Source organism: Megalopta genalis, chromosome 5, assembly GCF_051020955.1.
Source record: "Megalopta genalis isolate 19385.01 chromosome 5, iyMegGena1_principal, whole genome shotgun sequence".
NCBI lineage: Eukaryota > Metazoa > Arthropoda > Insecta > Hymenoptera > Halictidae > Megalopta > Megalopta genalis.
In genome coordinates this window covers 12,388,583-12,416,571 of record NC_135017.1, presented here as the reverse complement: position 1 = coordinate 12,416,571, position 27,989 = coordinate 12,388,583, and the positions used below count along the sequence as shown (strand labels likewise).

The 27,989-nt window shown below is 36.6% G+C and overlaps 5 protein-coding genes and 1 long non-coding RNA gene across 15 annotated transcripts; 3 read left to right on the top strand and 3 right to left on the bottom strand.

Annotated features, from left to right (window-relative positions):
- Positions 1–15: 15 nt before the first annotated feature.
- Positions 16–7,541, top strand: MED14 (mediator complex subunit 14). Its single transcript, XM_033466378.2, has 19 exons — positions 16–124; positions 640–849; positions 931–1,063; positions 1,136–1,309; positions 1,372–1,677; positions 1,753–2,411; positions 2,467–2,834; positions 2,906–3,328; positions 3,390–3,533; positions 3,605–3,748; positions 3,811–3,983; positions 4,062–4,256; positions 4,342–4,605; positions 4,676–4,922; positions 4,987–5,357; positions 5,416–5,574; positions 5,650–5,919; positions 5,990–6,256; positions 6,344–7,541. Exons 2-19 carry the CDS (start codon positions 701–703, stop codon positions 6,506–6,508), a joined length of 4,611 nt encoding a protein of 1,536 aa, XP_033322269.1. The 5' UTR covers positions 16–124; positions 640–700; the 3' UTR covers positions 6,509–7,541.
- Positions 7,378–16,452, bottom strand: Tsp66E (Tetraspanin 66E). 4 transcript variants are annotated; one of them, XM_033466472.2, is made up of 10 exons: positions 10,658–13,564; positions 10,323–10,407; positions 9,890–9,991; positions 9,620–9,748; positions 9,472–9,546; positions 9,291–9,398; positions 8,966–9,130; positions 8,735–8,876; positions 8,489–8,557; positions 7,378–8,066 (listed from the first exon to the last, which is right to left on the bottom strand). In XM_033466472.2, the coding sequence occupies exons 1-9, from the start codon at positions 10,666–10,668 to the stop codon at positions 8,520–8,522; spliced, it is 855 nt and encodes a 284-aa protein (XP_033322363.1). In that variant the 5' UTR covers positions 10,669–13,564; the 3' UTR covers positions 7,378–8,066; positions 8,489–8,519. The 4 variants fall into 4 exon arrangements, with proteins under 4 accessions (XP_033322363.1, XP_033322383.1, XP_033322355.1 ...); XM_033466492.2 differs by lacking the exon at positions 10,658–13,564 and adding an exon at positions 16,233–16,452 and having other exon boundaries at positions 7,378–8,557; XM_033466464.2 differs by having other exon boundaries at positions 7,378–8,557.
- On the top strand, positions 14,895–16,669 carry LOC117218239 (uncharacterized). Its single transcript, XR_004489740.2, has 2 exons — positions 14,895–15,790; positions 15,921–16,669. It is a non-coding gene; the product is annotated as an uncharacterized LOC117218239 (long non-coding RNA).
- Positions 16,654–20,659, bottom strand: LOC117218205 (zinc finger protein 800). 3 transcript variants are annotated; one of them, XM_076522304.1, is made up of 8 exons: positions 20,535–20,659; positions 19,555–19,902; positions 19,167–19,442; positions 18,931–19,075; positions 18,717–18,857; positions 18,503–18,654; positions 17,930–18,437; positions 16,654–17,857 (listed from the first exon to the last, which is right to left on the bottom strand). In XM_076522304.1, the coding sequence occupies exons 2-8, from the start codon at positions 19,897–19,899 to the stop codon at positions 16,731–16,733; spliced, it is 2,694 nt and encodes an 897-aa protein (XP_076378419.1). In that variant the 5' UTR covers positions 19,900–19,902; positions 20,535–20,659; the 3' UTR covers positions 16,654–16,730. The 3 variants fall into 3 exon arrangements, with proteins under 3 accessions (XP_076378419.1, XP_033322319.2, XP_033322328.2); XM_033466428.2 differs by lacking the exon at positions 20,535–20,659 and adding an exon at positions 20,217–20,420; XM_033466437.2 differs by lacking the exon at positions 20,535–20,659 and adding an exon at positions 20,230–20,420.
- On the top strand, positions 20,448–27,984 carry TBCD (tubulin folding cofactor D). Of its 2 annotated transcripts, XM_033466415.2 has the most exons (10): positions 20,448–20,530; positions 21,868–22,038; positions 22,109–23,789; positions 23,862–24,065; positions 24,145–24,309; positions 24,383–24,507; positions 24,582–24,935; positions 25,003–25,305; positions 25,386–25,686; positions 26,927–27,984. In XM_033466415.2, exons 2-9 carry the CDS (start codon positions 21,955–21,957, stop codon positions 25,665–25,667), a joined length of 3,198 nt encoding a protein of 1,065 aa, XP_033322306.2. In that variant the 5' UTR covers positions 20,448–20,530; positions 21,868–21,954; the 3' UTR covers positions 25,668–25,686; positions 26,927–27,984. The 2 variants fall into 2 exon arrangements, with proteins under 2 accessions (XP_033322306.2, XP_033322290.2); XM_033466399.2 differs by lacking the exon at positions 20,448–20,530 and having other exon boundaries at positions 21,679–22,038.
- Positions 25,719–27,989, bottom strand: FucTB (alpha-(1,3)-fucosyltransferase 10). 4 transcript variants are annotated; one of them, XM_076522305.1, is made up of 7 exons: positions 27,849–27,987; positions 27,491–27,530; positions 27,256–27,380; positions 26,906–27,125; positions 26,574–26,814; positions 26,316–26,493; positions 25,719–26,245 (listed from the first exon to the last, which is right to left on the bottom strand). In XM_076522305.1, exons 1-7 carry the CDS (start codon positions 27,921–27,923, stop codon positions 25,763–25,765), a joined length of 1,362 nt encoding a protein of 453 aa, XP_076378420.1. In that variant the 5' UTR covers positions 27,924–27,987; the 3' UTR covers positions 25,719–25,762. The 4 variants fall into 4 exon arrangements, with proteins under 4 accessions (XP_076378420.1, XP_076378422.1, XP_076378421.1 ...); XM_076522307.1 differs by having other exon boundaries at positions 26,574–26,763; XM_076522306.1 differs by having other exon boundaries at positions 27,256–27,377.

The following is a 27,989-nucleotide window of genomic DNA, read 5'->3' as shown; positions in this document are numbered from 1 at the left end:
GTATCTTAAAGTATATGACCAATTTGAAAAGGTACAAGCTGCTTTCTCCAAAAGAGGATCCTCTTCGCTTTCACCTTAGGATCGTGTTGTCGGAAGGTTCAATATTGAAAAATAAATGTTACAAGTAAGACTACGTTCTTTCTAATCATATTTTTTATCATAACTACTCTCCTCCGATAGAATTTCATCAACAACAAATTTATTATTACGGACATGACTAATTGAGTTTTGTCTTATTTATTTAGAGATTATTCATTAAGTACTTAGTCTAGATTTTGGGAATTAGATTTTGTAACAAATTGGTATTAAATAATCATACATAGTATTAATGAAATCGTGTAAAGTTGATAAATAGAATCAGTAAATCTGGTGATTGGAATGTGATTTTGTCGAAAACTGTGGTTAACTTATGTATAAGCTTTGATGAAACTGTCACAGAGTATGCAATAATAGAAATTATATTTAGTTAGTTCTGATGGCAACTGACGGAAAAAAGGAAACAAATCTCCTACCCAAAGTGAGAATTTATAAAAATTTACAAAAAGATATGTCAGGCTTTAAGGATTGACATTTGATAATTAAGGATTCTCTATATCTGTAATTTGATCTGTAAATATAAGAAATGTTTTCATATTTCAGAAGACGTAATCTTGTTTTATTGAAATAAGTCCTAGATCGCTTGATCTGAAGAAGGCACAAAATGGCTCCGGTGCCTTTGGAAGGACATCAAACTCCTGTTACAAACAACATCCCGCAGGAAGGAAATCGTGGTGGAAATATTTCCCTTGGCATACTGATCGATTTCATTATACAACGGACTTACCATGAACTTACAGTTTTGGCCGAATTGTAAGGAAATTTATGTTACAAAAATATTCTTTTATTATTGCAATATTATACATTTATATATTATACATTATACATTTACAGATTACCAAGGAAAACTGATATGGAAAGGAAAATTGAGATCTACAACTTCTCTGCTAGAACTAGACAACTATATGTACGGTTGCTTGCATTGGTTAAATGGGCAAATAGTGCTTCCAAAGTTGACAAATCCGCGGTACATTAGACATTCTATTCTACTGTTGAAATTCTGTTTTACATTTTAATAATCAAAGTGTTTTATTAACAGCACATAATGGCCTTCTTGGATAAGCAATCATTGCTTTTTGTTGACACTGCTGATATGTTAGCACGCATGGCTCGAGAAACATTGGTTCATGCAAGATTGCCCAATTTTCATATTCCTGCTGCAGTGGAAGTTCTGACAACTGGAACATACAGCCGCTTGCCAGCATGCATAAGAGTAAATTTCACTTATTAATGTTTACAAAAGGAATGATATTACATAAATCTCTTTTTTAATAGGAGAGAATTGTTCCTCCAGATCCAATCACGCCAGCAGAGAAAAGAAGTACACTTCAGAGACTGAATCAAGTTATTCAGCACAGATTAGTAACGGGGAATCTGCTTCCACAGATGCGAAATTTAAGAATTGAGGCAGGAAGAGTAATATTTCTTGTTGAACAAGAATTTTCAGTATCGCTTACTGTTATGGGAGATGGTCCATCTGTGCCCTGGAGATTGTTGGAATTAGAAATTTTGGTTTCTGATAGGGAAACTGGTGATGGGAAAGCTTTGGTCCATCCTTTGCAAACACGATATGTTCATCAGGTATCATTTTTGTTTTAAAAATTACTAGATATATTTCTACTATTCTGATAAAATAAAATTTATTTTAATTACTAGGTGGTCCAATCAAGATTAGCAGAAAGTACAAACCCACTGTCTGAAGTTTACCACATTCTGCACTATTTTTGCCAATCGCTTCAGCTGGAAGTACTATATTCTCAAACACTGAGATTGATACGGGACAGATTGGATGACCATATTCATGTAGACGAATACACACCAGGGAAATGTCTATCTGTGTCGTACTGGAGAGAGCTGACAAATAAAGATCCGCGATCTGAGTTAGGATACAAGCTTACAGTTCAGGTAGACCAGCATGATCCAGCTAGATCGCTGGCGATAGTGCACGTTCCATCGCTAGGCAGTAAGGAAAGCGAAATAGCAGACAGAGCAATTAGATCGGACCAATTATCTATGGAATGTTTGCTGGTGCACACAATCTATGTACGCACTAGAAGTAGATTACTGGATTTGAAGCAAGAATTACAGTCTATGTTGAAAGATGTTGAGTGCACCCTGGCTGGTTCACCGGCAATCTTGTCTGTTCCGATCTTGCAACCTTGTTTGAGAGCAGAACATCTTTTGGTCACTGTTGACACCCACACCGGAATGTTACAGTGCCATGTACCTCAGTATGAGGCGCCTTTGGTACCTGAACTTACTGCTACCTTGAACGGTGATCATTCTCGACTACCAACTTTGATATCAGAACTCAGGTAATTGTTCTACCCATGTGTTTGTTTCCACATCACACTTCATCATGTATTTCAGGTTCTGGATAACGCAGAGGAGATGCGAGAAGACACTACAACATCTCCCAGCCACTTCGCACGAGCGATTGCCACTTCTCCATCACCCTGAGCATCCAATGTCAAAGATCAGTAGACACCGCATGTTCGTTCAACTTCATCGACATCCCACAGTTATACTGATAGTAGCATTCAAAGAGAAAGAAACTTCTCCTTGTGAGATTGAATGCTCGTTCTACCTTGCTGTGGTGAAGCATAGTTCCGTAGAAGATGATCCTCACGATGACAGCATTGAAACAGAGATTCCAAAGATGTATCTGAAAGTGCTGACTTTAATTGAATTTGACACTTTCGTCATAACTCACGGTCCCTTCACCAGTGTCGACAGTGGTCAGTTTTGTCTTAATTATTTGAATTGATCGAACAAAGGTAGAGTTTAACTCCATGCGAACATTTTACAGAAGCTACCGAGACATATAACAATAAGCGTAGGAGTACAGGGCCCAGCGGAAGGACCGACGCAAGTACAACGTTACAGAACAGACGATCTAAGCAGCCTGCGTACTTCATTCCAGAGTTGGCGCATGTAGTTGCTCTCTGCGACGAGAGAATACCTTTCGTCACTCTGGCGCAAGAATTAACTAAGAGAGACATAGCTCATCAAGGACTGCAAGTGGAAGCACACGCCACTGCATTGGTTTTGAAGTTGGTCCAATTACCTGCCCCCTCTAGTATAATAAGTTCGAGCAGCTCGTGGCAAGCACTTCTCAAAAGACTGCTTAGTGTATCGATTAGGGTACAGGGTAAAGGTATGGCGAAGACGTGGATGGCTGAATTTGTATTCCATGGCAGCCCTTTATCTAGTAATCATCCAAAAGAACAAGGTAGTTTAAACTGAATCAATGTTTTCTAAGTGCTTTGTAATAATTTGCTTATTTTTGTTAGGTTTGCGGAGACCAGTGTATTTTCAGTATGAAATGGGAACTTCGGATACTGTGTCACGCACAGTAGATTCGCTGCTTAATGACTGGGCGCAAATCGTGCACCTGTATTCTTTGGTGCATGATATAGCGGAATATTTCAAAATGGGTAATTATAATATAGTACTTTTTTTTTAAATATAAGCTCCCGATAATTATTTATGTTTTGTGTATTTCTAGAAAAATACAGCTTACGGAATATGGTTAGCATAAAATCGTACAACTATAGCAAGTTAGTTTTTGCGTACGGTCCTAATCGTGGAGCTACTGTCACTATACAATGGAATACAAATGACAAAGCATTCAAACTGATTTTTGGAAAAAGTTAGTATTGCTTTATCAAAGGCTATTATATGTTAACTGTTTATTAATTATTTTATAATCAGGTCCAACGAGTACCACAACGAATGCTCACTCCATTATGAAAGAGCAACTTGAAGCCCATTTAAACAGGCATAGAAATTTAGCACAGCTTATACACATTCTTCATGAAACACTTCAGCCACTCACATCAATCAGCAAACTACCCATGATTCCACAGCTCTGTGTTTACAATTCAGTAAGCTTTTACAAATCATTCGACGAATTTTAACATTTTTACAAGTATGTTGTAAGGATATATCTTGTTTATTTATAGCGACCTCAAGTACCGGTGCAAACTTTCACAATCATGCCGCAGTGCGTGACGTTAGTCAGAATTGCGTATCAGGGTATGTACTGTCTGGAGCTGCGCTTACGTGGGGGTGGTTTAGTGAGCCTAAGGGATGGAGCATACAGTCGCTTCGATAGAAGTTATGTTGTTGATGAATTCACACCCACGCAAGGTCTGAAGGTGAGAAGCCATAAGAAATATTCTCGATGGTACTGTTCAACACCTATCCTGCCTTCTGGTCTGATGGTTAACGATGTGTTTGCAGGCTTTTCTTTCTAAGTATGTAGACGAGAGTGCAGTGTTCCGCAGAAGGTCACAATCTGAAGATGACAATCCACCTTCTCCTGTAACAATGGATAGCGATGGAGGCAGTGGAAGTGGAAACGTAGGTTTTCTAAGTCATCATAGAAGTGGACCACAATCGCCTGCACAGCAGCGAGATGGTTTACGGTTCCATCCACCACTAACTCCGCCTTCTGGTAGCAATCCTCACACGCCAGCTAGTCCGCACACTACCAATATATCACAGGTATCTTTTAATTATCGCATGCTCGACATCTGATGTTTATCTAGTAAATTACACATGTACTTTCTTCCAGACAAATCAGCATCAAAGTTTTGGAAGCAGTCCAGCCACTTCTTTCAACTTAGCATCCCCACCATCCCTGCCACCTAACACACCTAACATGTTGCCGCATCCTTCACCAGGTTCTGGACTGGTGGCAAACAGTCCTTTAAATCCAATGCATGTACCAAGCCCTGCTGGCTTAATGCCTACATCTTCTCCTGGGCCATGTAGCAACGTCCAGGTTGGACATTCGCCCGCTGGGTCCTTCATGCAAACCGGTAGGAAGTAGAAACGAATTTCAAGCGAGCATCCCATATTTTCTGACACTGATTATTTATTTAGGACATATAGATGGGAGTCCTTTTCCATCTTCGCAGAGCATGGCCTCGCCAGCTGCTTCCAATTGGCCAGGATCACCTAATGTACCGAGACCATCCCCGGCACGACCAGCCCAAAGTCCAGGACATGCTGCATTGCACAGTCCTCAGGCTTCGGACCACAAAACAGGAACACACATTTCTAGAGTGCTACCGCAACGCTCCTGGGCTGGAGCAGTGCCTACCTTGCTTACCCACGAGGCTTTGGAATTGCTTTCTTGCCCTTCGCCACACCCATCTGGACTTCCTGGTCCAGACCTGTCTCCCCTGGAGAGATTTTTGGGATGCATCTACATGCGCAGACAGTTTCAACGATTCATACAAACAGACGACTGCGTAAGTCTCAAATTTTGATGTTTTTAAGCTATAGATTAATTTACAATTTATTTTGCAGCTAACTGCGATAAATAGTACAGAGCCTGGGGTTGTACAGTTCAAAGTAGAGAGCTTGCAGTGTCGAGTTGGTCTGAACCCACAACATCTACAGTCGTTGCACATAAAAGTGCAGCCGCTTCCTGAACACAAGGACCAATGGACCCTCGAAGAGCTACAAGTAACTTTTTAGTAAATTGTACTGTATGTTACTCGTACTCGATTGATATTTTCATTTGTTAATTTTTCTCGATAGATTATAGAGAAATTCTTTGATACTCGAGCCGCAGCTCCTCCATATAAGCCAAATACACTCTCTGGATTTGGTAGGATGTTGAACGTTCCGTTTAACGTTTTAAAAGATTTTGTGCAAATAATGAAACTCGAGCTGGTGCCTGGGTTAGTGCAACAACAGCAACTTAAATGGAACGTACAATGGTGTCTTAGGATCCCTCCTTCGGGCACACCAATTGTGCCCACTGGCATGGCGGCTGTGCTCGTCTGTAGAAATAAAATCCTTTTCTTCGTAAGTGTATTTTGCTTTAATACGGAAGAATAACTATCGCTTAATTTAATTTGATCTGTCTGTATTTTAGTTACAAATAACGAGAATCGGATTGCCATATCAAGGAGAGACACCCTCGTTAGTTTTACCATTAGTTTACGATGTTAATACCAATGTGACGCAATTGGCAGAGAAAAGGGATCCTAGTCCAGCCTCAGCAATGGCTGCAGCATCTCTACAATTGAAGAGGTTTGCAGAATACGGTGCAAACCAGTCCGAATGTTCGCTTTTCCCTGCTGTCAGAGATTTACTAGCTAATTTGACGCTGCCTTCGGAACCGCCTCCGGTTATGTCTCAAGTAAATGTTCATGTTAAACTGCTCGATAAATTTTAGAAGCTTCTTTCTCGTCTAGTATGACTAAAAATGGAATCTTAATTGTTGCAGGTCGTTCAGTCACCAGCCGGTGGACAAGTGACTCCGACTCAACAGATCCAAAGTCCTGCAATGCAATTGCATTCTCCTATGGCCGGCAATCAAGGCCCTCCTCAAGGACCCTATGGAATTCAGGGTATGCCACCCATGGGAATAATGGGTGGACCACCTCAATAGGACCTACTTTACTCTCCTAGTCCCCTCTGTCTACCAAACCAGTCGTCCTGGATCAACTAAGTCGCATTTTTGGGGAATTCTAGGAGAGCAGTTCTAAAAAAACGTGAATTTCTTTCGGTAAGAGACATTGCAATTGTAAAAAGTAGATTAGTCAAAATTTGTTTATAAATACTTGTACACACGATATAACGGAAACAGCGTTCAAGGATAATTTTAGGATAGAAGAACTCACTATCCTGTAATTATCCAATATGATTACAAACTCTGTACTTTATTTAGCGTTAGAGAGACCACAAGAAATTCTACAATGTATATTTTTTCAGAGTACAAATTTTGCATTATGTGAGTAAAATAGATGTTTGAAAAACTTGGCAGGCATAAACATTTTTCTGATCGTCGTGTAATTAATTATTTGTAATCTTCTCGATTATTGTCTTATATATGTTTAGAATTAATCTCTGGATAAGTACTTCTTAATTTGATAAATTTAAACGACTTGTATATCTATGATAATTAGAAAGTATTTTTATATTGTAAGTAACAACTGTGATACTAGTTGAAACGTAGAGTAAATAAATTCTATAATTAGAATCCAAATAAGATCATAAAACGAGTTATTTAATTTTAGGAAATATGTGTATCTATATTAGATTAATTAAGTTTTGGCGAGGATTTTCTCGTTTATTTAAGGCTAATTTTATTTGTTTAAATTAAATTATGTATTTTTAAGTGCAGCTTGTAATTCTCTACAGAAATACTATTATAGAACAGTTTCTAACAAGTGTCTGAATAATAACAATTGTTTTTCTATTTAAAAAATATATATATTATTCAAGAGAAAATTGAAGGAACTCGAAAAGAAAATCTGGTTTTTAAAAATAATACAAAATTTGTATATTCTTACACTTTGGAAAACGGTACAAGTCCATATACAATTCTCAATTCTTGTACAAAATGTTCAGCTATAATTCTATCTATGCACACTAATACAATACACTAAATGAATCGTAATAAAATAATGCGATACAATATATATTCAAATATCCGTTTCAATTTCTTCTAATCGCTTAATTATCTTAACGCTTTAACTAGTTGAAATATATATACAAAGTGGTTCAACGCCAACACATATAGTTTTGTCTGTCGCGTCTCAAATTTCGTTTTGTACTGATTTGTAGGACGAAGTAATTTTCATTTCTCAAAACGTTCAATGAAACTCATAAATAATTTTAAAACAACAAACAAAAAATAATTCAACAAAACCACTCGTTTCCGTAACTTCAGAGCAATCTCAATTAATATAGCGAGCAATAACAAAGACGTGTGGAGACTATATCTCTGAGATAGAAATAAAATAAAAAAAAATTCTTAATTACATTAACGATTAATTTAAAGAATCTTACAATGACCGTAGATTAAAGTATGAATAGTAAATGACGAACAGATCCTGGGCTAGTTTCAAGCAAGCGTAAACCAATTCACTTCTATGGTGCCAAGAAGGTGTGAGGAGAGTTCGTTGTTAACGTATCTGGTCAACAGCAGCACCAACAAGTTAAAACTGCAAACGAAAAGGTTTTGGATGCCCGGTGTGAATTGACAAAGAGACACTACACTCTCTTCACTGATTTATCACGATTAGTATGATCATAACGTTTTCTTAGGTCTTTAGAAAAATATATATCCTTCTGTGATGATTCGTTAAAGAAACGTTTTCTACTGAAAAGAAAATTCTTCAGAGAGAGATTATTTCATGCTCAGGCACTTAGGTTCGTTGGTCTCACACAGGATGTATGCTAGAAGTTGTTAGACAGTGTAATTAAATACAGGCTGCGGTAATAAACAGTATTATCTACAATAACTCGTTTTCCAACGTACGAGTTATTCCAGACAAAGTTTTCAGAAATCATTTAGCTGATTCTCATGCAAACTCTACTGGAAATGGAAAAAGGATTGGAACTCTCAACGCCTTCTAAGCCTTACTTGAGAAAGCAAACACCATCTTCATCACTGTTCACCAGGCCTGTCTCGACGACGACACGTCGATGCAAGCTAAAAGAACGTTTTCATCTTAACAAATTTCTCGACGAAATTTCTCTACAGTTTTTTCTAGACGTCGTCTGCCACTAGAAAGGTTTACTTTGGTCGAATTTGACACTGTTTGCTCGAATACGCCGAAGAGACTCTGTTTACCGATTGGGAGGCGTTAAGTGAGAAGAGGAAGCCTACCATGTTGGGGTCGCCAGTAACAGCAGGCTAGATGCAGGGCTAAAATAATCACGAGGATTTCGGTAAATGCCAGACCTGCACCCACGCCGATCACAATCGCTAAATTTTCTTCTATTGTCCTCACCATCGCTTGATAGCAACCCTGAAACAGATATATTTTTTATTTATTGAAAATTTACACATGTGCCATATCTCCCTGCCATATCTGCCGGAAATGTAAAAGATCCTGACCTGTTTGTAGTAAGAATTATTGGAAGTTGGAGTTATAGGGCAGGAAGGATCCTTCAAAGCATTGTTCTCCTTTATACAACACGCTTCAGGAACAATCTTATCCGTTGCTGTCCAGTTTATGCTCTCTCGGAAGTCTGTATAGCTCTCTACTCCGCAACAATGGAGCTAAAAGCAAGAAAACAATATTAAAACGATATAGCTACACAACGCCGGAAGTCCGAGCTTATTAATCTATCTGTGTCTACGAATCTTTCATACTACTCGCTCGTGCATCATTCCTCCCACACGCTTACTTGATTAACCAATTAATAAAGTTCTTAACAACCTGAGTCATTAGGCCATCCCAAGCGACTGTAACCGTTTCTGTTTTGTCAATATTGCTGGCATAGTACTTGAGAGTAGATTTGAGGAAATTCTGCATGCCCTTTTCCGGCTGGAACAATCCCGATAAAAAGATTATTGAAATGAATTCCTGTTTGCTGTTACCAAATATTAGAGCAACTTACTTGTTCTCTGTATCCAAAGGCTAGACCCACTGCCACACACTCCAGGACCAGAACCAGTAATATGAGGATACCATACTGCAAAATTAATATTGCTTTTGTAGCGTGAGATGGCGACTTCAATAAAAACTATATATTATAAAATACTTACCACACAGAGAAGACATCGTGACTCAAACATTGCTCCACAGTATCCTAAGAAACTGATCAGGAAAGTCAGTGCTCCTGATATGATTAGAATGTATGACATCACTTTGATGACGCCTGCATCTGTTTTGTTCTGCAAAAAAAGAAATGAAATTAGTACAGCACAAGAATTATTAAGTAATTCAAATCAAATGGCATAAATTGATTCCATTCAATTTTCTTGGGCACATTAACACGCTATCAAATCTTTATTGCAAATTTTTCGAAAATTTACCAAAATGTCAGCAGATTGGTCAAGTTTGACTATGAGATCGGTGAACGAACTGCTATCGGCGAATAGCCAGATTCCAAGAGCCAACGCCGCTCCTCCGGCCACCTAAAAAGCAAACATAATCGATTTCATGGAAAATTATTCAAGCAGTTTCTTGGGAAATTGCATTCCCACGTCAATGTATAATGGCTTAGCATAGGAGGAAACGCAGCCTGTTATCGTTACGGTAACATCCTTATCTAATTGAGAAATAATTTGCGCTGGCATGGCCACCTTAACAAGAGCACCATTGTTTAAATTCTATTTCAAAGTAAAATTGCAAGCTGCACAACCCGCGCCCATGTCGTTTCTCGCTTGCTAATTAAAAAGTAGTTTCTCCTTCGTTCGGAGAAAATTGACTGATTAAAGCACTTTCATATATTTTACGCATACTTACGAAGAAAACGAAATTAAAGAAACACAGGAAGTACTTGGCACACTGTGATGCGCACGCCATTTTGCTTCCGTTCCCACTTGTTCTTCTGAAACAAAATAATAAACATCGATTAGCATGCAATCAACAATTCCAAAATTTATGAAGCAGAGGCTTAAACTAGATCTACGTTAAATTTTGATCTGTTACACCGAATTGAACTCTTAACAACTTCTCATTCGAAATTCAGTGGTCTCTTAACATTGCTCATTAACACTAAGCCCATATTGTTGAAATTACAAAGACTCTTTCGCAGGAAACGATCGAGGAAAAGTCTGTGACAAATATGGTAGCAACACCTGTCAGTCATCTTTTAGCACGCGCGGCTAAGTTCGGTGTTAATTTCGTTGAAACATTGGAATCTCTTCGCATGCGTTTTTGCGCGTGTTCTCCTCGAGAAGCATGATAATGTTTCTGGCCGCGTGTAACTCCGAGCCGAGACGCAATACATAAATTATACAGTCGCCGGACGCAAGGACGGATTATGAGAGACGTTAGGCGGAAGAAGAAACCGGATTGTTAATTGTATGTAGCCGTGGAAGACAATCCGAGAACGCAAGCACGAGGTCCACGGTATTGAAAGTCCCTGGGCGCACCGGGTTTCACGCTGTCGACGATCATTTCAAACGCATTTGCATCGTGATTGCCCTCCTCGAGTTCAGCCAGCGATGAAATCTTGCCCGCAACGACGTCCAATAAATTTTAACTCTTTTCTTGCATGGTTCTGTTGTATTCAGACGCGCCGCGACGTGTTCGAAAGTCGAAGTCCGCATTTTCGAATTTGAGAATCTCGCCCGCTTTGGAAAGCCAAGGACAGGAGGACGGCTGCGATAGATCGTCGTCTGACGAAGATAACAGTAGCGTTGCAATTGCATTAATTATTCATAGAAATACCTTCGCCATGTTTGCAACGAGGCAATTTTTATTCCGCGTGCAATAGGCCGGCAAAAACGCTCGATGGCTTAGAATAATAATAGATCTTTATCATAAAAAAACATCGTGTTTTGATCGATCTCGTCCTTGGACTGAATCAATTTTCATCATCCTGTTTCCACTATTAAACGTATTTCATTGAATCTCACTGTGGAATTGAATTACAATTCATTTTTACAGTTCGCAGATAAATGAATGCGTTTATAGAAGTGAAACAGAAAGTATTAGAATTAATTACAATGCAATTATATTTTACTGAATATGTATAGATATGGCTTATAAGTGACAGAAAACTAAACAGATCGATTTAATACTGAAACAGATTAGAATAAAACTGTGTTATAATTCGTGTTCGCTTGTGTTTCGAAAAATTCTTGGATATTAGAAATGCAAATGCAGATACTAATTGCCGGTGTAGCGAAATTGTAATTGTTGCGCCACGCGGGGCGGCTCAAGTTCAGTCTGCGTAGGGTGTATTCTTAACAAACAAGAATTCGGCCTAATTCGCCCAATTCTCGATGCTCTTTGTCGCCCGCCCACGATAATTCCACCGACAAATATGTCTTAATTAAGCAACTGGAGCATGGCGAAGGCGTTCTCCGGCGACGACAAGCAACGTTTGCACCGAAGAAACATTTCGTTCAAACAAATCAACCGCTCCAATTTAGATTAATTTCGTCCTGGACTCCTTCCGTCCCTGCAATGCACTTCATTGCATAATGCAAGTACATACAAGCCGAAGTAATTAATAAGATAGATCGAAGACAGCATCGAGATAAGATCCCCTCAACCGTATAGCGAATGAAGAAAAGCTTCGAATGCATTTTGCTGCGAAACTCGCGGACGGTTTTGTCCGACAGAAAAGACATCAGAATTCGTCTCGAAGGACACGCCATCGTCTGCGATGCTGGATTTCTCGCCTGAATGCATTCTGAGCTTGCACGGCGCTGCATTATGCAACGAGCACGCGATACATTTACGGATACGTCATTGCGTCACCGTCGAAAGTTGTCAAACTCGTTGAACCGCTGAAATTGAACGGATTAAACGGCGAACAAATGCCGCAGTTAATGTCGAAGTCGACGTCTGGACCCGGGCGAAAACGAGTGCAACTTTCCCAAAAGCCGGGACACCACCGCGGAAAAGGTCCCCAGACGAGTCACATCCAGCACCGGAAAACCGCGAACCGGTAGTCACGCACGATTGCGCGTAAAATCAACGGATTGCAGACTTTATGCCTTCCCTGACGCAAGTCCGGTAATTGTACGCTGATCTTTCCTATTATTTCCTAACAGATTGCCGTTTTCATTCCGTCCCTAAACGATCCCTCCAGCTCATGTTACGTTTTCACATTCGGTCACCAGAATTTCTAATCTTTAATTCGTAATAAAAATCTGAAAAAAATCATACATATACTGTTACAATTATACTACAACGTCCTTGTACTAACTTTTCATATGGAAAGCTATTCTTACGTGCAACAATGATTTTGTGTAGACAAGCATGGGGTTCGTCTTCGGAGTGTCATAACTTCTGAACTAACCGTGATAAAAATTTGAAAAAAATTGTACATGTACTGTTACAGTTATACCGCGGCTCTGTATTGAATTCGTATTGCTTTACGAGCTGGACAGGGGACAGTTAAAGAGCTAAAACGGACGTTCGCAACGGGACCGCGATGTAACTCGGCCTAATAGCTTCCTGATTATTTCGTGAGTCGGTCAGCTGATTTCCTCTTTCTCCTGCAGTGGCCGTCTATGGTCCCTCGGTGTCACCTATCGCTTCTCATGTCTCGATTAGGTCTGGGTTAAGTCAGCTGATTTCCTCTTTCTTGTGCGATCCCTCGACGTCAGCCAGTTTACCAATCATTATCGCTCTTAGAAATCATCAAGTATCCGATCAACTAAAAATATCCACAATGTGATCATGATCTCATGGATCATAATCGAACGCGTTATCAAATGTGATTGTAGTGTCGAGATTGTAGTATTAATCGCCGTTTAGATATTACGCCAGTCACACGCCGCGGCCAGACACAGCAAAAGAAATAGGGGATGCTTCCCGGCAAATCGATTTGTATTGGTTTCGTGTCTGCCGGATGTCGTGTTTGGTGCGTTGATCACCCCGACGACAGAGCCCAGTGTCCGAGAAGCCTGGTTTATTCGCGAGGCAAAGCTTGGACAGCGATGTCATGTTACATTATCCGTTGCATTACACTCGTGTCGATGTCCGGCTTAAGGGGCTGCACAGAACGCTATCTTTCCCACACAACTTCTGAACTACATTCCAAAATATTCCTCAAGTTATTGATCTTACTCGGCGTCGTCCAACTACCTGCAAAATTTCACAATTCTTTTACTATCCGTACAATTTTTTCATAAAACAAACATATCTCTCTCTGCTAAATCACCGTGTTTTCGTTATAATAATCCCGACGAAAAATACCTATTAAGACTGACCCAGCCTCTGACGATTCATTTGTTCGCAAGTTAGGGATAACTAGGTCTTCAATTATTTTTATATTATATAATATATATATATATATATAATTATTATATATTTATAATATAATAATATATATATTATTATATATTAGTATATATTTATAATATAATAATATATATTATTATATATTTATATATATAATTATTTTTATTATAATGATGTAAACGAAAATTCTTGATCCAGTCTTCAAGAATGAATTTGTCCGTTAATGGTAGAGATAACTGTTGCATCAGGGTTATCGGGTGTCGCAACGAGAAGAGGTTGCAATGGGCAAAGAAGAATCGGTAGTTCTGTGATGCACCGCGTTTCCATAACGACAGATTGTATGCACTTCGCTGGGACGTCAATGCCCTCGTTGCATTACGTACGCGGGTCGTGCTGAACGAAAACACGTCCACGAGGGGGTAGTTTTACCCGTCCTCGAACGACCGGCGCACGAGCACGCACCGTTTGCCCTATGCTCGAAATAATGAGAAGCCTGACCCAGTTCGTTGCATCGCTTTTTACGGGTTTCGTGCCGTCCCCCATGGTCCACCGCGTCTCCAGAGTGCACCTCTGGTCTGTGCATTCAAGTCCCTTCGAAGCGTTGTATTTCTGCGATCTGTCGCAACGGAATTGCTCCACCTGATTTCTCGTCGATTAATACTTCAACGAGTATCGTAAACGTGTATAGCAACCCGTCCATACATAGTACCTACTTACTTGCAGAACGTATTCGAAGTTTCTCACTTCAATTCTCTATAGAATACGTGTTCCGTTCGCGGCTTTTCATTAAATAAAAAGTTTCGATCTTGATTTGTACACTCCCGTCTAGAAGTCGGTGAGTCACTCGATACCAACATCGATAGACGTGCAACGAACAAGAAAAATGTGTTTTAAATATTTCATTTATATATAATATTATATATATAATATTATATATAATTATTTATATATAATATTTCATTTCCTGGTAAAACTGGTTGTCGCAATAATAATGATAGATTATCCAGGCCGCAGATTTTATGCATTTATTACAAATATGATTGACTGTCTAGTCGTAATAATAAATTTTGTAGTCGCAATCATAAAGGTCGTGTTATTCAATATGGATTGTGAGATTGAAATTTCTTGAAGATTTGAAACAGCACGTGTCTACTCTCGGAAAAATAGTAATCGAGGGTCTCTTGGAATGTGGAAGAGAAGCTCCTCCCCCTTTTTCGAAGACGGTTAAGCAGAAATCTTAAAAGCTGGACTAAAAGATGGAGGAAGAATATCTCATGGGGAAAATGCTTCGTAACCCAAATTATCTTTTAGATTCTTCAAATACACTGTGACGCAAACGATAAACGATAGTGTTTCCCCCCCTAAACCAAGATACGGTAAAATGAGCAGAAGCAATGAACATAAAAATCAAAGTTTCCGAACTGGAAATCGTCCATTGCTGTAACTTTTGTCAAGCAGTAAAAGAAGCAGGTGCACGTGGAAGGGAGAGAGAGAGAGAGAGAGAGAGAGAGAAAATTTCCAAGAAGGGAAAGTCGCGCGTCCAATTACAACACGAACACATATAAAACAAGTGAATTGTCTCCTCGAAATACAGGATTGCTTCGTATCATGAGAGAAAAATAGATTCGAAAAATAATTGTCCAAAGCATATACCAACTCGCGACAATTGCCTGCATTTAACAAAATCAAAACGTTTATTAAGATAACCAATAATACTGAGAACGTTGCGTAATAAGTTTGAGTGAAATCGATTTAAAATTCGAACAATATTTCGTAAGATGCTATATCGAATAAAAATCTTTCGTTATGCTTGTTTAAAGATTTTGCCTGTACCCAGTTTTCATGTACCAAAAATGCTATAAATAAATGGGATGTAGGCCTACTGATCGAGTCCATACGGGATTGTACAACTTCTCTCCATAAAAGTAGTCCTCTGTTTTATGTGTTACAAGGTGTTAACAAACGATAATTACCGGACAATAAGCACGCACACTTTCTACGAGAGAAAGGTAATATTTAAAGTGTCGGCGTAAACCGTTATGATGCCGTGATCTAAAATACTATAAGGCTAAAAGGATTATACGTATAAACACAGAGAAATAAATTTTACACATTTCGAGATTTCTACTTTTTCTGCAGATATATGAAATTATATAGGCTGAACGTAGGCACACGTCGTACCAAAACGTCGCTTTTCGTGAGAGGTAATCTATTATTTTGACACCTACCGAACCGAAGCATGCTAGATAATCCTAAGAAAACGATTCGACAACGTGGCGACTAAAAATATAAAATTAATTATACTTCATCGCACATAATATCGTGACACGGACGCTATAAAAAGCGTGCAGGGGAATTCGGTGTCTCGAGTAACGTGAACCGTGCCTAAGGAAGAAACAATCCTTAACAGAGGACAGAAGATGGGAAAAAAAAGAACTTCGGATGACTTACGTTCACGATGCTGTAGCCAGGATTCTCCGACAGAAGAAATCCCACGAGATCAACGCACTTCACACCACGCCACTATTCGTCACCATTATAACAAGAGAGGAGCCGAATTGTTATCATTTCACTGGCGTCATTCTAATTAACAGGTCCCATAAGATACAAGCCGTCAAGATACCGTCGTTACTCCGCGCCGTTTGCCGCGCATCTACCAAATACATACCTGTTGCAGTACCATAGTTCTCCCACCAATGGCGGCGGCTACACGCTGATTGACCTAACGTTGGCCAATTAAACGCCGACTTTTCGAGCGCCGGCAAATCACGGAGCTGATAGTTTTCGCGCCGTCGATCAAACTGGGCCAGTCGAAGATAAGAAAGTAGACAGATAAGAGAAATATACAGACTGTTTCATAAATAATAAAAGCTTTTCTAATTATACAACAGTTTATTTTAATTCACTTTACATTTCTCGTAGATACAATTTAATTGGTAATGATTATATTTATCTTGAATTAAAGAAAAAGGATAAACCATCATTCAACCTCTCCCTCCCGAACTTAACGTCACACTTATCCATAACATTGCTCTCACAATGAATCGACACACCGTTCTCTGACAAAGGCTTAATACGTTTGGACTTCGGCTCGCTGTCTTTCTCTGTACTTTCTTCCTGACTCGATGTTCTTTTTGCAAGAATTTTACCAAACGGTTTAACAATTAATGATTCCTTTCGCAACGTTACTTCCTTCAAATCGTATATAAAGTCTTTGTTTAACGGTTTTATTTTATTTCGAGTGGGTCTCTGTGGCCTCGGATTGTCCGACAGACACACAATCTCGCTCTCTTTTGCATCAAAACTCGTAGGCGACTTTTCTTTCTCTACTACTTGTTTTGTAGAATTCGTCTCTGAAGATCCAAAGATAACTTCCATTACCATTTTTCTGAGCTCCGGGTCCAACTCATGAGGGTTTTGTCCTTTGACACCATTGCTGATATCCTCTTGAGCGTCCCCGTTAACGATTTCTTGACATGCAGCTGGTTTTGAGGGTATTATTTCTATATCTGTCTCATTTTTTAATTCCGCATTCACTTTGCTTCGCGTTTCCGTTATCACCTCTACGTCTTCTTCTGTCTGGCCTTTTACTTCTGTTTCATTTTCTATTTCCGTGTTTATTTTCTCATTCGCTATTTCTGTTACCACTTGGTCTTCATCTATTTCCTCCAACTGAATCTCCTCTTGTTTCACACGATTCAGAGGAACACTGATCTCCACAACATCTGGATTATTGGTTTCTTCCTCTAAATTCGTTCCTTTTAAAATGATTTCTTGCTCGGATATAATATTGTCGTCTGAGATCTGGCTTATCATATCTTCTATAATAGCGCGATTATTCTGAGCATTATGTATTTTATTGCAGTGTGCCACGCAATCGCACTTAACGAAACATTTGTAATTACAGATCTTGCACCGATATCGGTTCCAGCCGACATGAATGGCAGCATGTCTTCTTAGATTAGTCACAGAGGTGAATTTTCGTTTACAGGGAAGGCACTGTAGTTTCTGAAAACTTACTAGCGCAGCTATTTTCTTTTCCATTATCAATGCGTGATCCATTTTCTCGGCATTACCTATGCAGAAATACAATTTAGTCTCTTAACTGTTTCAGTATATAAAAAGATAAACTTTTATTTTGTTCTTACCTTCATCAGGAGTTATTCTCTTTGCACTGTCCTTATTCTTTCTCTTCCTACTTCCTACATTATTTTTATGCTTGCCCATATTAGCATAAACAATTTCTAAAGAATCAGAGGCAGTATTCGTAGCAGAAGAATTATTTTTTGCAATATCTTCCTGTACTCTGTTCTCTATCATTGTTATATTTTCTTTGCTCTCCTTCTCATTAATTACTTCCGTATTTTGTAGCATCTCCCAGTCTGCTTTACTTAAGGTACTCACAGCTTCCACTCGAATAGATGTCTCATTACTATTATTAATCTCGGTAGAAGTAGAAGTAACTATGGTCTCATTAGAAACTTGATCTGGCAACACTTTGTTCACTTTTTTGATTTTGGTTGTACTTTCACAGGCTGCAACACGTCTGTGACAATATTGCGAATGAGAAGATAATGCTGCTTTCCTCTCAAACCGTTTCCCACAACCTCCACATCTGTACAATTCTGCATCAGATTCTAGATGATCTATCCACTCCTATCAATAAAATGTCACATGTGTATTTTTATAAAAATTGTACACTAATATAAATATTAACATACCTGTGTTTCATTGACTGGTAATAAACTAGCAGCTAATGCTTTACTAGCTTGTTCCTTTTGCAAATCTTCTGCACCTGTTGTGTCTTTAATAAAAGCTTTCTCTTGTATCTGAACTCTGAGCTTTCTCACGTGATCATTAGTTTTCCTGTGAACTAAAGTTTAGATTGATATTAATAAGCCAATATAAAATTACTTATAGATTGTACCTACATACCTTTAAACAAGTGACGATAAACACTCCATGTGTTCGCAAAAGTGCTAGGACAGTATGGACAAGGATAACATAATCTATGAGATGTGTGTAACGTCCTTGTGTGTACTGCCAATGTTTTCTTTGTTGAAAATTTCGCATTACCTGTCAATTAAAAGAGGTTAATCAAAATAAATAAATACAACAAAATATCCTGAAGGAAATGATAATAGCCTACATATGGAACAAGTAAGTTCAGGTTCGGAGATGCATGTTGTTTCTTCATTATTACTGGTAATCGAATCATGTTTGGACTGTAAAATTTGTCCATCTGGACCTAACACTGCAGTTCGTTCATTAATCATGTCCTTCAGTTCTGTTACCTAAGTTGTATTAAAAAATTATGATAGCATAACTTAATTAAACTTGATTACTACTTCATAGAATAATTAAAATTTGTAATTGTTCATTAACCTGTGCTTTCATTAGATCTACATGGTTTTGTGTTGAAACTACCGGTTTAAGAGTCTGATAAACTGCAGATGAGTTTGATTGTACAACCTCCAAACACAAATGTTCAGTGTTACTGTGTAAACTTTCATTCTGCTTTTTCTGCAACATATTTACAACAGAGATGAGATCCTTCTTTTGCTCTTCCTTAGAAACTTGGCTTCTTAGGATTCTATCATTTCCACAACCCTCTTGATGTGTAGTTTCCAGTATTTGTGTATTTGGTTCAATTGTAAAAATCTGTAATATATTTCTTAAATTAAAAATAAAAATATAGTAAAACAATGCGTTTATTTTAACAGGTTAATACCCATTACACAAGCAATGAAATTAAAATGAAATTAGAACATACACTGTCATGATTATCAGAAGAGCTTCTACCAAACGTAACATCAAACTTCTCTTTGCAATATATACGTTTGTGTGAAATGAGATTAACAAGACTCCTAAAAAGACTTCTGCATATGCGACATTCGTAAACCAAATCACATTCATATGCCAGAATTGATTTGATCTCATCGCTACCATCTTCCAAAACTCTTCTCAAACTATATAAAGATGACACACTCGTGTCTACTTGCTGATTCAGTTGTGACAAATCTGGATTAGCAGGTGCTACCTCTTTCGCAGAAAATTTTACCTTCCCAAATTTACCATTGGGCTTTTTGGTCTTTGCTTTCGCTTTCAATGATTTCATTTTCTGCAATTATTATGAACCCAATTTACTATCTTACCGCAATTGGAAGAAACAATTTTAGTCACGAAATTATATAAGCTTTTAAAAAATGCTAAATAAGGAACGAAAATCACGTAAAAATCACAAGATAACAAATACTGAAATAAAATCCAACAAGGCAATTACATTTAAGATTATATCGATAATATTGTATTTGAAATATTGAAAGAATAATTGAATATAATTGATCTTTTTATAATCTATTTTTTCAAGCGTGGTGAAAGCTCAGAGATTTTTGAGAAAGTTACATATTTGGAATTAAAACGAGAAAAGCGTACAATAGGGATGTACCGTCTCTCCTGCATTTTACAGCGTAAAAATCGGTTTTCACTCTAAGAATTTCGTAGCTACGTGAAGAATAAGAAATCAAGAAACAGGTGGACGTGTCGGAAATCGATTTTTTCACGGGAAAATCACACAAATTAGTTTTCTTTGACCGACACGAATTCACGATCTCGATCAGGCTACAACCTCCATTTTTCCGAAAGCTAGAAGTTCTTGTCTCCACCGTTTCGATGAAACGGTATCATGGGCAGCACATTCATTTCAAGGATTGGAATATTTCTGATTATTAATAATTAACACATTGAACGTACGTTAATTTTACATTCAAGATTCAATTAAATTATGAACGCAGATTATAAATTTCGTGGAAAGAAATAGATTGCAAATGCGGAGTCTTTCGATAATATAATGTGAAGGTTATGTTGCTTGAACTCTTGAAATAAATTTTAAAATTTGGATGTGCACTTGTTTGTCATTACATAAGATTACATGGTAAAGTAGATATTTTAATTAAATAGGATATTGTATCAATTGAATTTGATAGAGTTGAATGCGTTGCATTTAAATACCCTAATTAAATATACAATAATATTAAATAGAAAAACTATATTAGCTACTTGCATTAAGATGTATACTACTCACAAGATAATGTTCTTGTCTTTGTATTTAATTTTGCAAATAATGAAATTAATTTCTATTTCTATTTAATACTTATAATAACAAGTATCTAATCAATATTTATAATAATTATAATTGTTGATATTCGTAAGCAATAATTGATGACTATATTAATCGAAAAAATCAATCGAGAATTTTTAATTTGTTCAACCAATTTTTTTAAGTTGCAAACATTAACTGGTCAAATTAAGCATTTTAACTATCTGATCTTGAATATTATCTAATGGTAATCTTAAATATTGTAGCATAAAATTAACTAATATTTCAAATCACGGAGCATACTACAGCATCAACATCCAATAATTAATATGAAAAATAACATTCAAAAATAACATTCACCTATGTAGCTAAATAATTTCATACATTTGTAACTATTCTATTAATTACTTCGAATTTTTTTAGTATAAAACAAATGCATTTAAATGTACAAGACTTGCATTAGTGTTACAATTTAACTGTGTATTAGAATAATATAATAGTGAGAATAATATTGAAAACAAGACATGATTATTTAAAGAATCATTTTAATTGTAAAAGTCTTTATCTTGCAATCATTTTTATTCTACATTACATAGAATATATTCATTAACATAAATGTATTAATGAATTTGTAATCAAATGCTTGGTATTGCGCATGCGCCTGAATCCGGTGTTGCTTTTCGTGAAAACGTACGAGATTGTCACATTCAGTCACATTATTTGCATGCTTGTTTAGAGAAACTTCATTACATATGAGTAGACGGTAATTAATGACAATAATTTTCGTGAATCGTTAAGTTACTACGAGATAAGAAAATGTTGCTGAACGATTGTCCGGATCCCGAAATAATTGGCTGTGGATTCAGCGCTTTCAAGGAAATTGACGAAGTGACTTCTCTGATTTCGGAATTGAAAAAATCTGATTTATCGCCGAGTCTTGTTGAAAAAAATCGAGACCGATTCAATTTTATTTTGTCACAATACCAGGACCAGAGGCAATTATTGGATCCTTATCTAGATGTCATTCTGCAGCCACTGATTGAAATTGTCAGAGATAAACACTCAACAGAGTGTATGCAACATAATGCATTCAAATATATTTTCGTTGTCATGTCCGTCAAAACATACAAAAAGATTGTCACCTACCTTCCGCACGAGGTACACAAGAATTTAGTTTTCATTTGTTCTATTCATTCCTATATTTACAATATCACTTTGTTTTATATAGGTAGCAGATCTTCTCCCGGTTCTACGAATGTTAGAAAAGCAGGATCCGAACAATGTAGAGACATGGGAAACTCGATATGTGCTTCTAATCTGGCTCTCTATAATATCAAAAATACCATTTCCACTTTCAAGGCTAGAAACTTCTGATGTAGAATCAGAACAGTTAATAACAGTTAGAATTTTGAAAATATGCAAATTGTTTTGTTTGTCAAAAGATGCCTGTGCTGTAGCTGCAGTCTTTCTCATTGCAAATTTCTTAACAAGATCTGATGTCAAGAAGTTATATTTGAAAGAAATGATTGTATGGTGTATAGAGTGTGTGAAGAACGATCCTTTCAGACATGGCCCATTGGCTGTTATAGCATCTATACTGAAGCATAGCGCAAGAGAAGATGTTAAACCATATACTCAAAAAGTTTTAGATGAACTCTTACAGCTTCGCTTAAATGATAATCCTGCAGATCTCAGTAGGAAGTTTGGGATAAAAATTGTGCAAAGACTTGGACTGGTATTATTGGGAACAAGACTTGCATCGTGGAGATATCAGAGAACCAGTCGTTCTATATGTTTACAACTTAATGTCAAATCTCCAAATTCTGTGGAAAATTTGGAGGAAATTAAGGAAGTTCCAGTCAATCATGAAGATCAAGATATTCCACCAGCAATAGAAGATATTATCGAACACTTGATACAAGGTCTTCGAGATAAAGCAATCACAATCCGGTGGTCTGCTGCAAAAGGAATTGGTAGAATTACTGCAAGGTTGCCGATGGATTTAGCAGATGATGTTGTTGGATTTGTATTGAACTTGTTCAGTGGTCGAGAGTCAGATTCTGCTTGGCATGGTGGGTGTTTGGCATTAGCAGAGTTAGGAAGACGTGGACTCATATTACCTCATCGTTTAAGTGATGTGATACCAGTGGTTTTGCAAGCTTTGGTCTTTGATGAGCCGAGAGCATATGGATCAATTGGATACTTGATCAGAGATGCTGCATGTTACATTTGTTGGTCGTTCCCTAGAGCATATGATCCAGATATTTTTCAACCATATGTGAAAGAAATAGCAGCTACATTGGTTATTGTCACTTGTTTTGACAGAGAAATTAACTGTAGAAGAGCTGCATCTGCATCATTTCAAGAAAATGTTGGCAGGCAAGGAAACTTTCCACATGGAATAGAGATATTGACTATTGCTGACTATTTTGAAGTTGGTGTCAGAAATCATGCATATTTAAAGATTAGTATACAAATTGCCCAATATGAAGAATACACAAAACCACTCATTGACCATTTGGTGGCAAGGAAAGTCACTCATTGGGATACAGCAATTAGAGAGCTTTCAGCCAAAGCACTTTTTAACTTGACATCTGCTGATCCAAGTTACATCAAAGATACTGTTTTACCAAGCTTACTAGAAATGTTAAATTCAATTGATTTGAACATAAGGCATGGTGCTGTGTTAGCAATCGCAGAAATTTTAGAAGCATTGCACAATTGTTACAATGAGAAAGTTGAAAATATTATTGGAACAACTGCTATGGAAAACATAAGAAACATAGTCGGCACATTACGCAAAAGAGGACAGTTCAAAGGCCTGGGAGGAGAGTTAATGAAGCAGGCTTGTGCGGTGCTCATAAGAAAGTGCTCAATTGTACACTTTCCAATTTCTATGGAAGTAATTTGTATGTAAATATTGCACTTATATGGTTTTATACTTGTAGAAATGATTACTTTTGAAATAAATCTGTTTATAGATGATTGGCAGAATCTTTTGGAAGAATGCTTAGGTCATGAGGTATCTATAGTAAGAACAAAAGCTGCTGAAGCACATACAGAATTCTTTTTTAAATACTATGCCAATGTACAGAGAGAAGAACGTGATATAGTTATTAATCGTTATCTCGATAACTTGCAGTCAAGCAATCAGCTTGTTCGAATAGGTTTTGCGCAAGCTATAGGTAACTTTTTATACATTAAATTTAATAGTTAGTTGTATAGTACTTTTATTGTATTTAATATTGATATACTTTTCTTTAGGATACTTTCCTCTGTTTATAATTTGTGAGAGAGTAAAGAACGTGATACAATCTCTAATTAAGTGTACAGAAATATCAGAACTGTCATTGAAGTGGGCAGAAAGTAGAAAGGAAGCCATCCATGCATTGATAATGGTGTGTCAAACATTGGGAGTAAAAGAAGCAGGTTTGTTAGTATATTTGACTAGTTTAAAATGTTTTTAGTGAAACATATATTATAATGTCTCCTAACTTTTCAGATAAATGGGAAATATTTGTGCACGATTTATACAATTGTTATCTATTGGCGTTGAAGGAGTATACAATAGACAGTCGTGGGGATATAGGAGCGTGGGTACGAGAGGCAGCGATGACGGGTTTACATGTAAAAACGATTTTTTGTATAAATCAATGGTCTCTGTTATATTATTTAGATTAACAATTCATGTACAATTTTAGATGCTAACGAATTTAGTGTTTCAAGCAAATTTAGTGTCTGTATTGAATGAAGAGTTGATGGCGAAGGTAATTGGAGGAGTAGCACAACAGGCTGTAGAAAGAATTGATGGAATTCGAGCACAAGCGGGAAGTGTTTTCAGTGCGCTCATTCACAATGACCCTCCTCTACCAAACATTCCATATCACACAGAATTAAAAACCATCTTCCCATACGAAGAATGCAAAGAGACCATAGAATGGCGAATGGAGTCTGCAACTTTTCCAAGATTCATTGAGATGCTATCGTATCCTCCTTATAAAATGAATCTACTGCAAGGAATTGTATTCAGTGTTGGAGGTCTCAGCGAGTCTTTAGTGAGTAGAATAAGTACACGGAAGATTAAATTGTTTTACAATACTTGTACTCAAATGTTTATTTCAGGTGAAACACTCTAGCGTCTCGTTATTTTCTTATTTGCAAGAAATAGGTGAATCAGATATCAGAGATATATGCTACAAGATATTAACGATTTTCAAAGAAAGTCATAAAAATGAGAGAATGATCACATCGATCTTAGCTTTTTTGGATCGATTGCTTAGCTCCGGCTGTATCCAAATTATCCTCGATGATGCCGAAAATGGCATTGCTGAGAAAATTTTAATGCTTCTCAAACAGGAGATAAAAAATTCTAATAACACGAAGTTGTTGATTAGTAGCATAAATGTATTCTGCCAGCTTTTACAGGTATTTCGATTATTATAACTGAAATAGAAAAGTTATTATAGTATGAAAAGTAGTTATTACGACCAGAATAATGGCTGTAGGTACGAGGACCAGTTGGCAAGAGAGCATTCTGTCAGTTGAGTATTTTCCTTTGTCACAAGTATAAATGTATACGCAAAGTAGCAGCAACGAAAACTTATGAAGCTTTAACTCTGTATGGAGAAGACATGGATCTCAGTGAAGAAAATTTGATGAAAATCTTAACTGAATTGAATGTTACGGATTGGGAAAGATCGGTTGCCGAATTACGACCGATAAGAAATCAACTTTGCGAATTAATGGAGGTACCCACTCCAGTTCTGCAAAACAAAGTTGCGAATTAAATATTGTTTAGAAACATTGGTAAGTGTGATTTTGGAATAAAAAATATTCGATTATCATTAATACTTTATTAGGAAATGATTTTATAAAACATACTTCAGCACTGTTTGCTGACATATAATTTCATCTTATCTGCATTAAATTTTTCTATATTAATGGTTAGATTGTTCTTTAAGTTATGCATCAAGATTTTGGCCCCACATTTTTCTATAACCCATTGCTCTGTCCACCAGTTCGTATGATCAATTTCATTTGTTATGGGATTTCTTGGTAATGGGCAATCATAGTGTTCCGAACTGACCATTTTTGTTGGTTGATCTGCTTGTTGTACACTTTCGCAAACCAAACATTCAAATTCGTCTACGTAGTTTCCGAATTCCGTTCGAGACCACTCATTATTTCTATTGAAAGCATTTTTTAGCTTTTGATTTTCTACTTCATAATTATCGATCAATTTGTGTGACAGGTATTTATTGTATTCAGTTTCGTTGTTGGTAAGATTATTTAAAAAATTGGCTAAACTCTTTGGATCTTTGAAATCGAGTACTGAAATTGCAGACATATTGTTTGGTAGCCAGTCCTGAAATCATGAAATCATCATTAAATCAATTTAATATATTTAATTAGAATAAAATTCATAGTTTTAATACCCTAAATGACGGTGATCCATAATATATAGGTACAGATCCGACTATAAGAGGTCGCCATAATTTTTCCGTGATATAATCTTGACAGACTGCATTCTCGAAAGCTATAGTAAATTTGTAATTGGCAATGAAAGAGAGAAAATCCTCGCTGTTTAACTTTTCGAGGTAATTTTCTTTCAGCCTACATTATAATCATAATATTTGCCAGATTAATAATAAATAAATAAAATCGACATTTCCCAATCTATAGATATAAATCACCTTTTATCGAACTGAGCATTATTCAAACATGTGCCATATGAATCAACACGTATGTACTTCATCAACTCTGCTACATAAATATCTCTATTACTTGCAGTATCACAGTCAGATTGTATGTAAAGCAAGGGGGCAAGGTTCTCTGTGTTGATTAATCTTGTCTTTTGTTTGGTCGACACAAAATACTTTCTATCTGCAAGTTTGTGCAAATAAATTATTGAAATACATTCCAATTCCATTGCTCCTAGTAAATTATAATGTTAGTAGCGTCACTGTATGTAATAGTAATGAAAAAACATATTAGTAGTAATATTTCTATTGAAATTTGTATTTACCCAACAATTCTCTAATTCCAGGTAAATCGACCAAAGTAAGGGGCACATCACTAAATCTGCTGAACGTTGAGGAATACTTAAAAAGATTCAGGATCTCCTGTTGCACCAAAATAGGATTGTTTCTTGGGGATTCTTCGTGAAGCAAACCCCATGGAGCTTTATAGGGATTCCATTCTGGTAAATCATCAATTTGAAAACTGCTACCATAAAACAGAAAACTCTGGAAGTTAAAATAAGAGTAAATTAATTTAAAATAATTTAATGTAGATTATTAGTAATTTATAACTGTAATCATGATAACAGATTAATTTTTATACAAATATTTCTAAAAAAAAAATCGATAACATTACACTTATTTTTGGGTGATATCGATAAGTTCGATTGCTTGTAAAATAACAGGAATGTTTCCCGCATTTACGAACTTTCCCATCGTTTCCGAAAGGGGTCCACCATAAAATTACAGGAATATCCACTGCTGGACAAAATATTGATACTCTTAATTATTAATACTTTTTTTTTCCTTTTATGCATTTATTCTATAATAATGTTTATTTAAATAACAAAAGTTTATTGATCTTTATATACCTGAATCTAGTGATTCGTTGATGAATTGAACTAATTGCACCTGTAAATTATTTCAAGCTAAATTATTGAATTTAGCATAATAGGAACATGATAAAGAATTTCTTGATTTGCTGTTTAATAATAAATACATAAGTAACACATTTTAATAAATCGAAAATAAATATTGATTTCAACTTAAGAAAATAAAAAATGTTGGCAACCACTATCAAATTTTTTATATATTAAGAAACTTAATAATATTTAAGATTTGCATGATAACGTAATTATAATTATAATTATAACTATTGAAACATGAGATTTACACATGTACATTATTACAAAGCAAAACTGTGATATATTTTGTATGCATAATGTATACCTGATAAATTATAATGCTTGCAGCTAAAACAGTGAGTACCACAAATGAAAAGTACATTTTTCTTTGTAGTAACATTGTACAGTTTTTCACTTTTCCGAATTTAATATACAATAAAAAATACTACATTTTCTTATAATTCAA

Bases quoted from the DNA above. Each gene is read 5' to 3' on its own strand.
- MED14 (XM_033466378.2), top strand. From the start codon at position 701: ATGGCTCCGGTGCCTTTGGAAGGACATCAAACTCCTGTTACAAACAAC. The intron at 3,329-3,389 runs GTAGTTTAAACT...TATTTTTGTTAG, and splicing joins TAATCATCCAAAAGAACAAG to GTTTGCGGAGACCAGTGTAT. The intron at 3,534-3,604 runs GTAATTATAATA...GTGTATTTCTAG, and splicing joins AGCGGAATATTTCAAAATGG to AAAAATACAGCTTACGGAAT.
- Tsp66E (XM_033466464.2), bottom strand. The intron at 9,749-9,889 runs GTAAATTTTCGA...CTTTTTTTGCAG, and splicing joins ACCAATCTGCTGACATTTTG to AACAAAACAGATGCAGGCGT. The intron at 8,558-8,734 runs GTAGGCTTCCTC...ACGTTCTTTTAG, and splicing joins TTACTGGCGACCCCAACATG to CTTGCATCGACGTGTCGTCG.
- LOC117218205 (XM_033466428.2), bottom strand. From the start codon at position 20,243: ATGCAGGAGAGACGGTACATCCCTATT. The intron at 19,903-20,216 runs GTACGCTTTTCT...TAATAATTGCAG, and splicing joins AGAGACGGTACATCCCTATT to AAAATGAAATCATTGAAAGC. The intron at 19,443-19,554 runs GTATGTTCTAAT...AATATATTACAG, and splicing joins CTTCTGATAATCATGACAGT to ATTTTTACAATTGAACCAAA.
- TBCD (XM_033466399.2), top strand. From the start codon at position 21,697: ATGTTGCTGAACGATTGTCCGGATCCCGAAATAATTGGCTGTGGATTC. The intron at 24,066-24,144 runs GTAACTTTTTAT...ACTTTTCTTTAG, and splicing joins AGGTTTTGCGCAAGCTATAG to GATACTTTCCTCTGTTTATA. The intron at 24,508-24,581 runs GTAAAAACGATT...GTACAATTTTAG, and splicing joins CAGCGATGACGGGTTTACAT to ATGCTAACGAATTTAGTGTT.
- FucTB (XM_076522305.1), bottom strand. From the start codon at position 27,923: ATGTTACTACAAAGAAAAATGTACTTTTCATTTGTGGTACTCACTGTT. The intron at 27,126-27,255 runs GTAATGTTATCG...TTTAACTTCCAG, and splicing joins GATATCACCCAAAAATAAGT to AGTTTTCTGTTTTATGGTAG. The intron at 26,494-26,573 runs GTGATTTATATC...ATTATAATGTAG, and splicing joins AATGCTCAGTTCGATAAAAG to GCTGAAAGAAAATTACCTCG.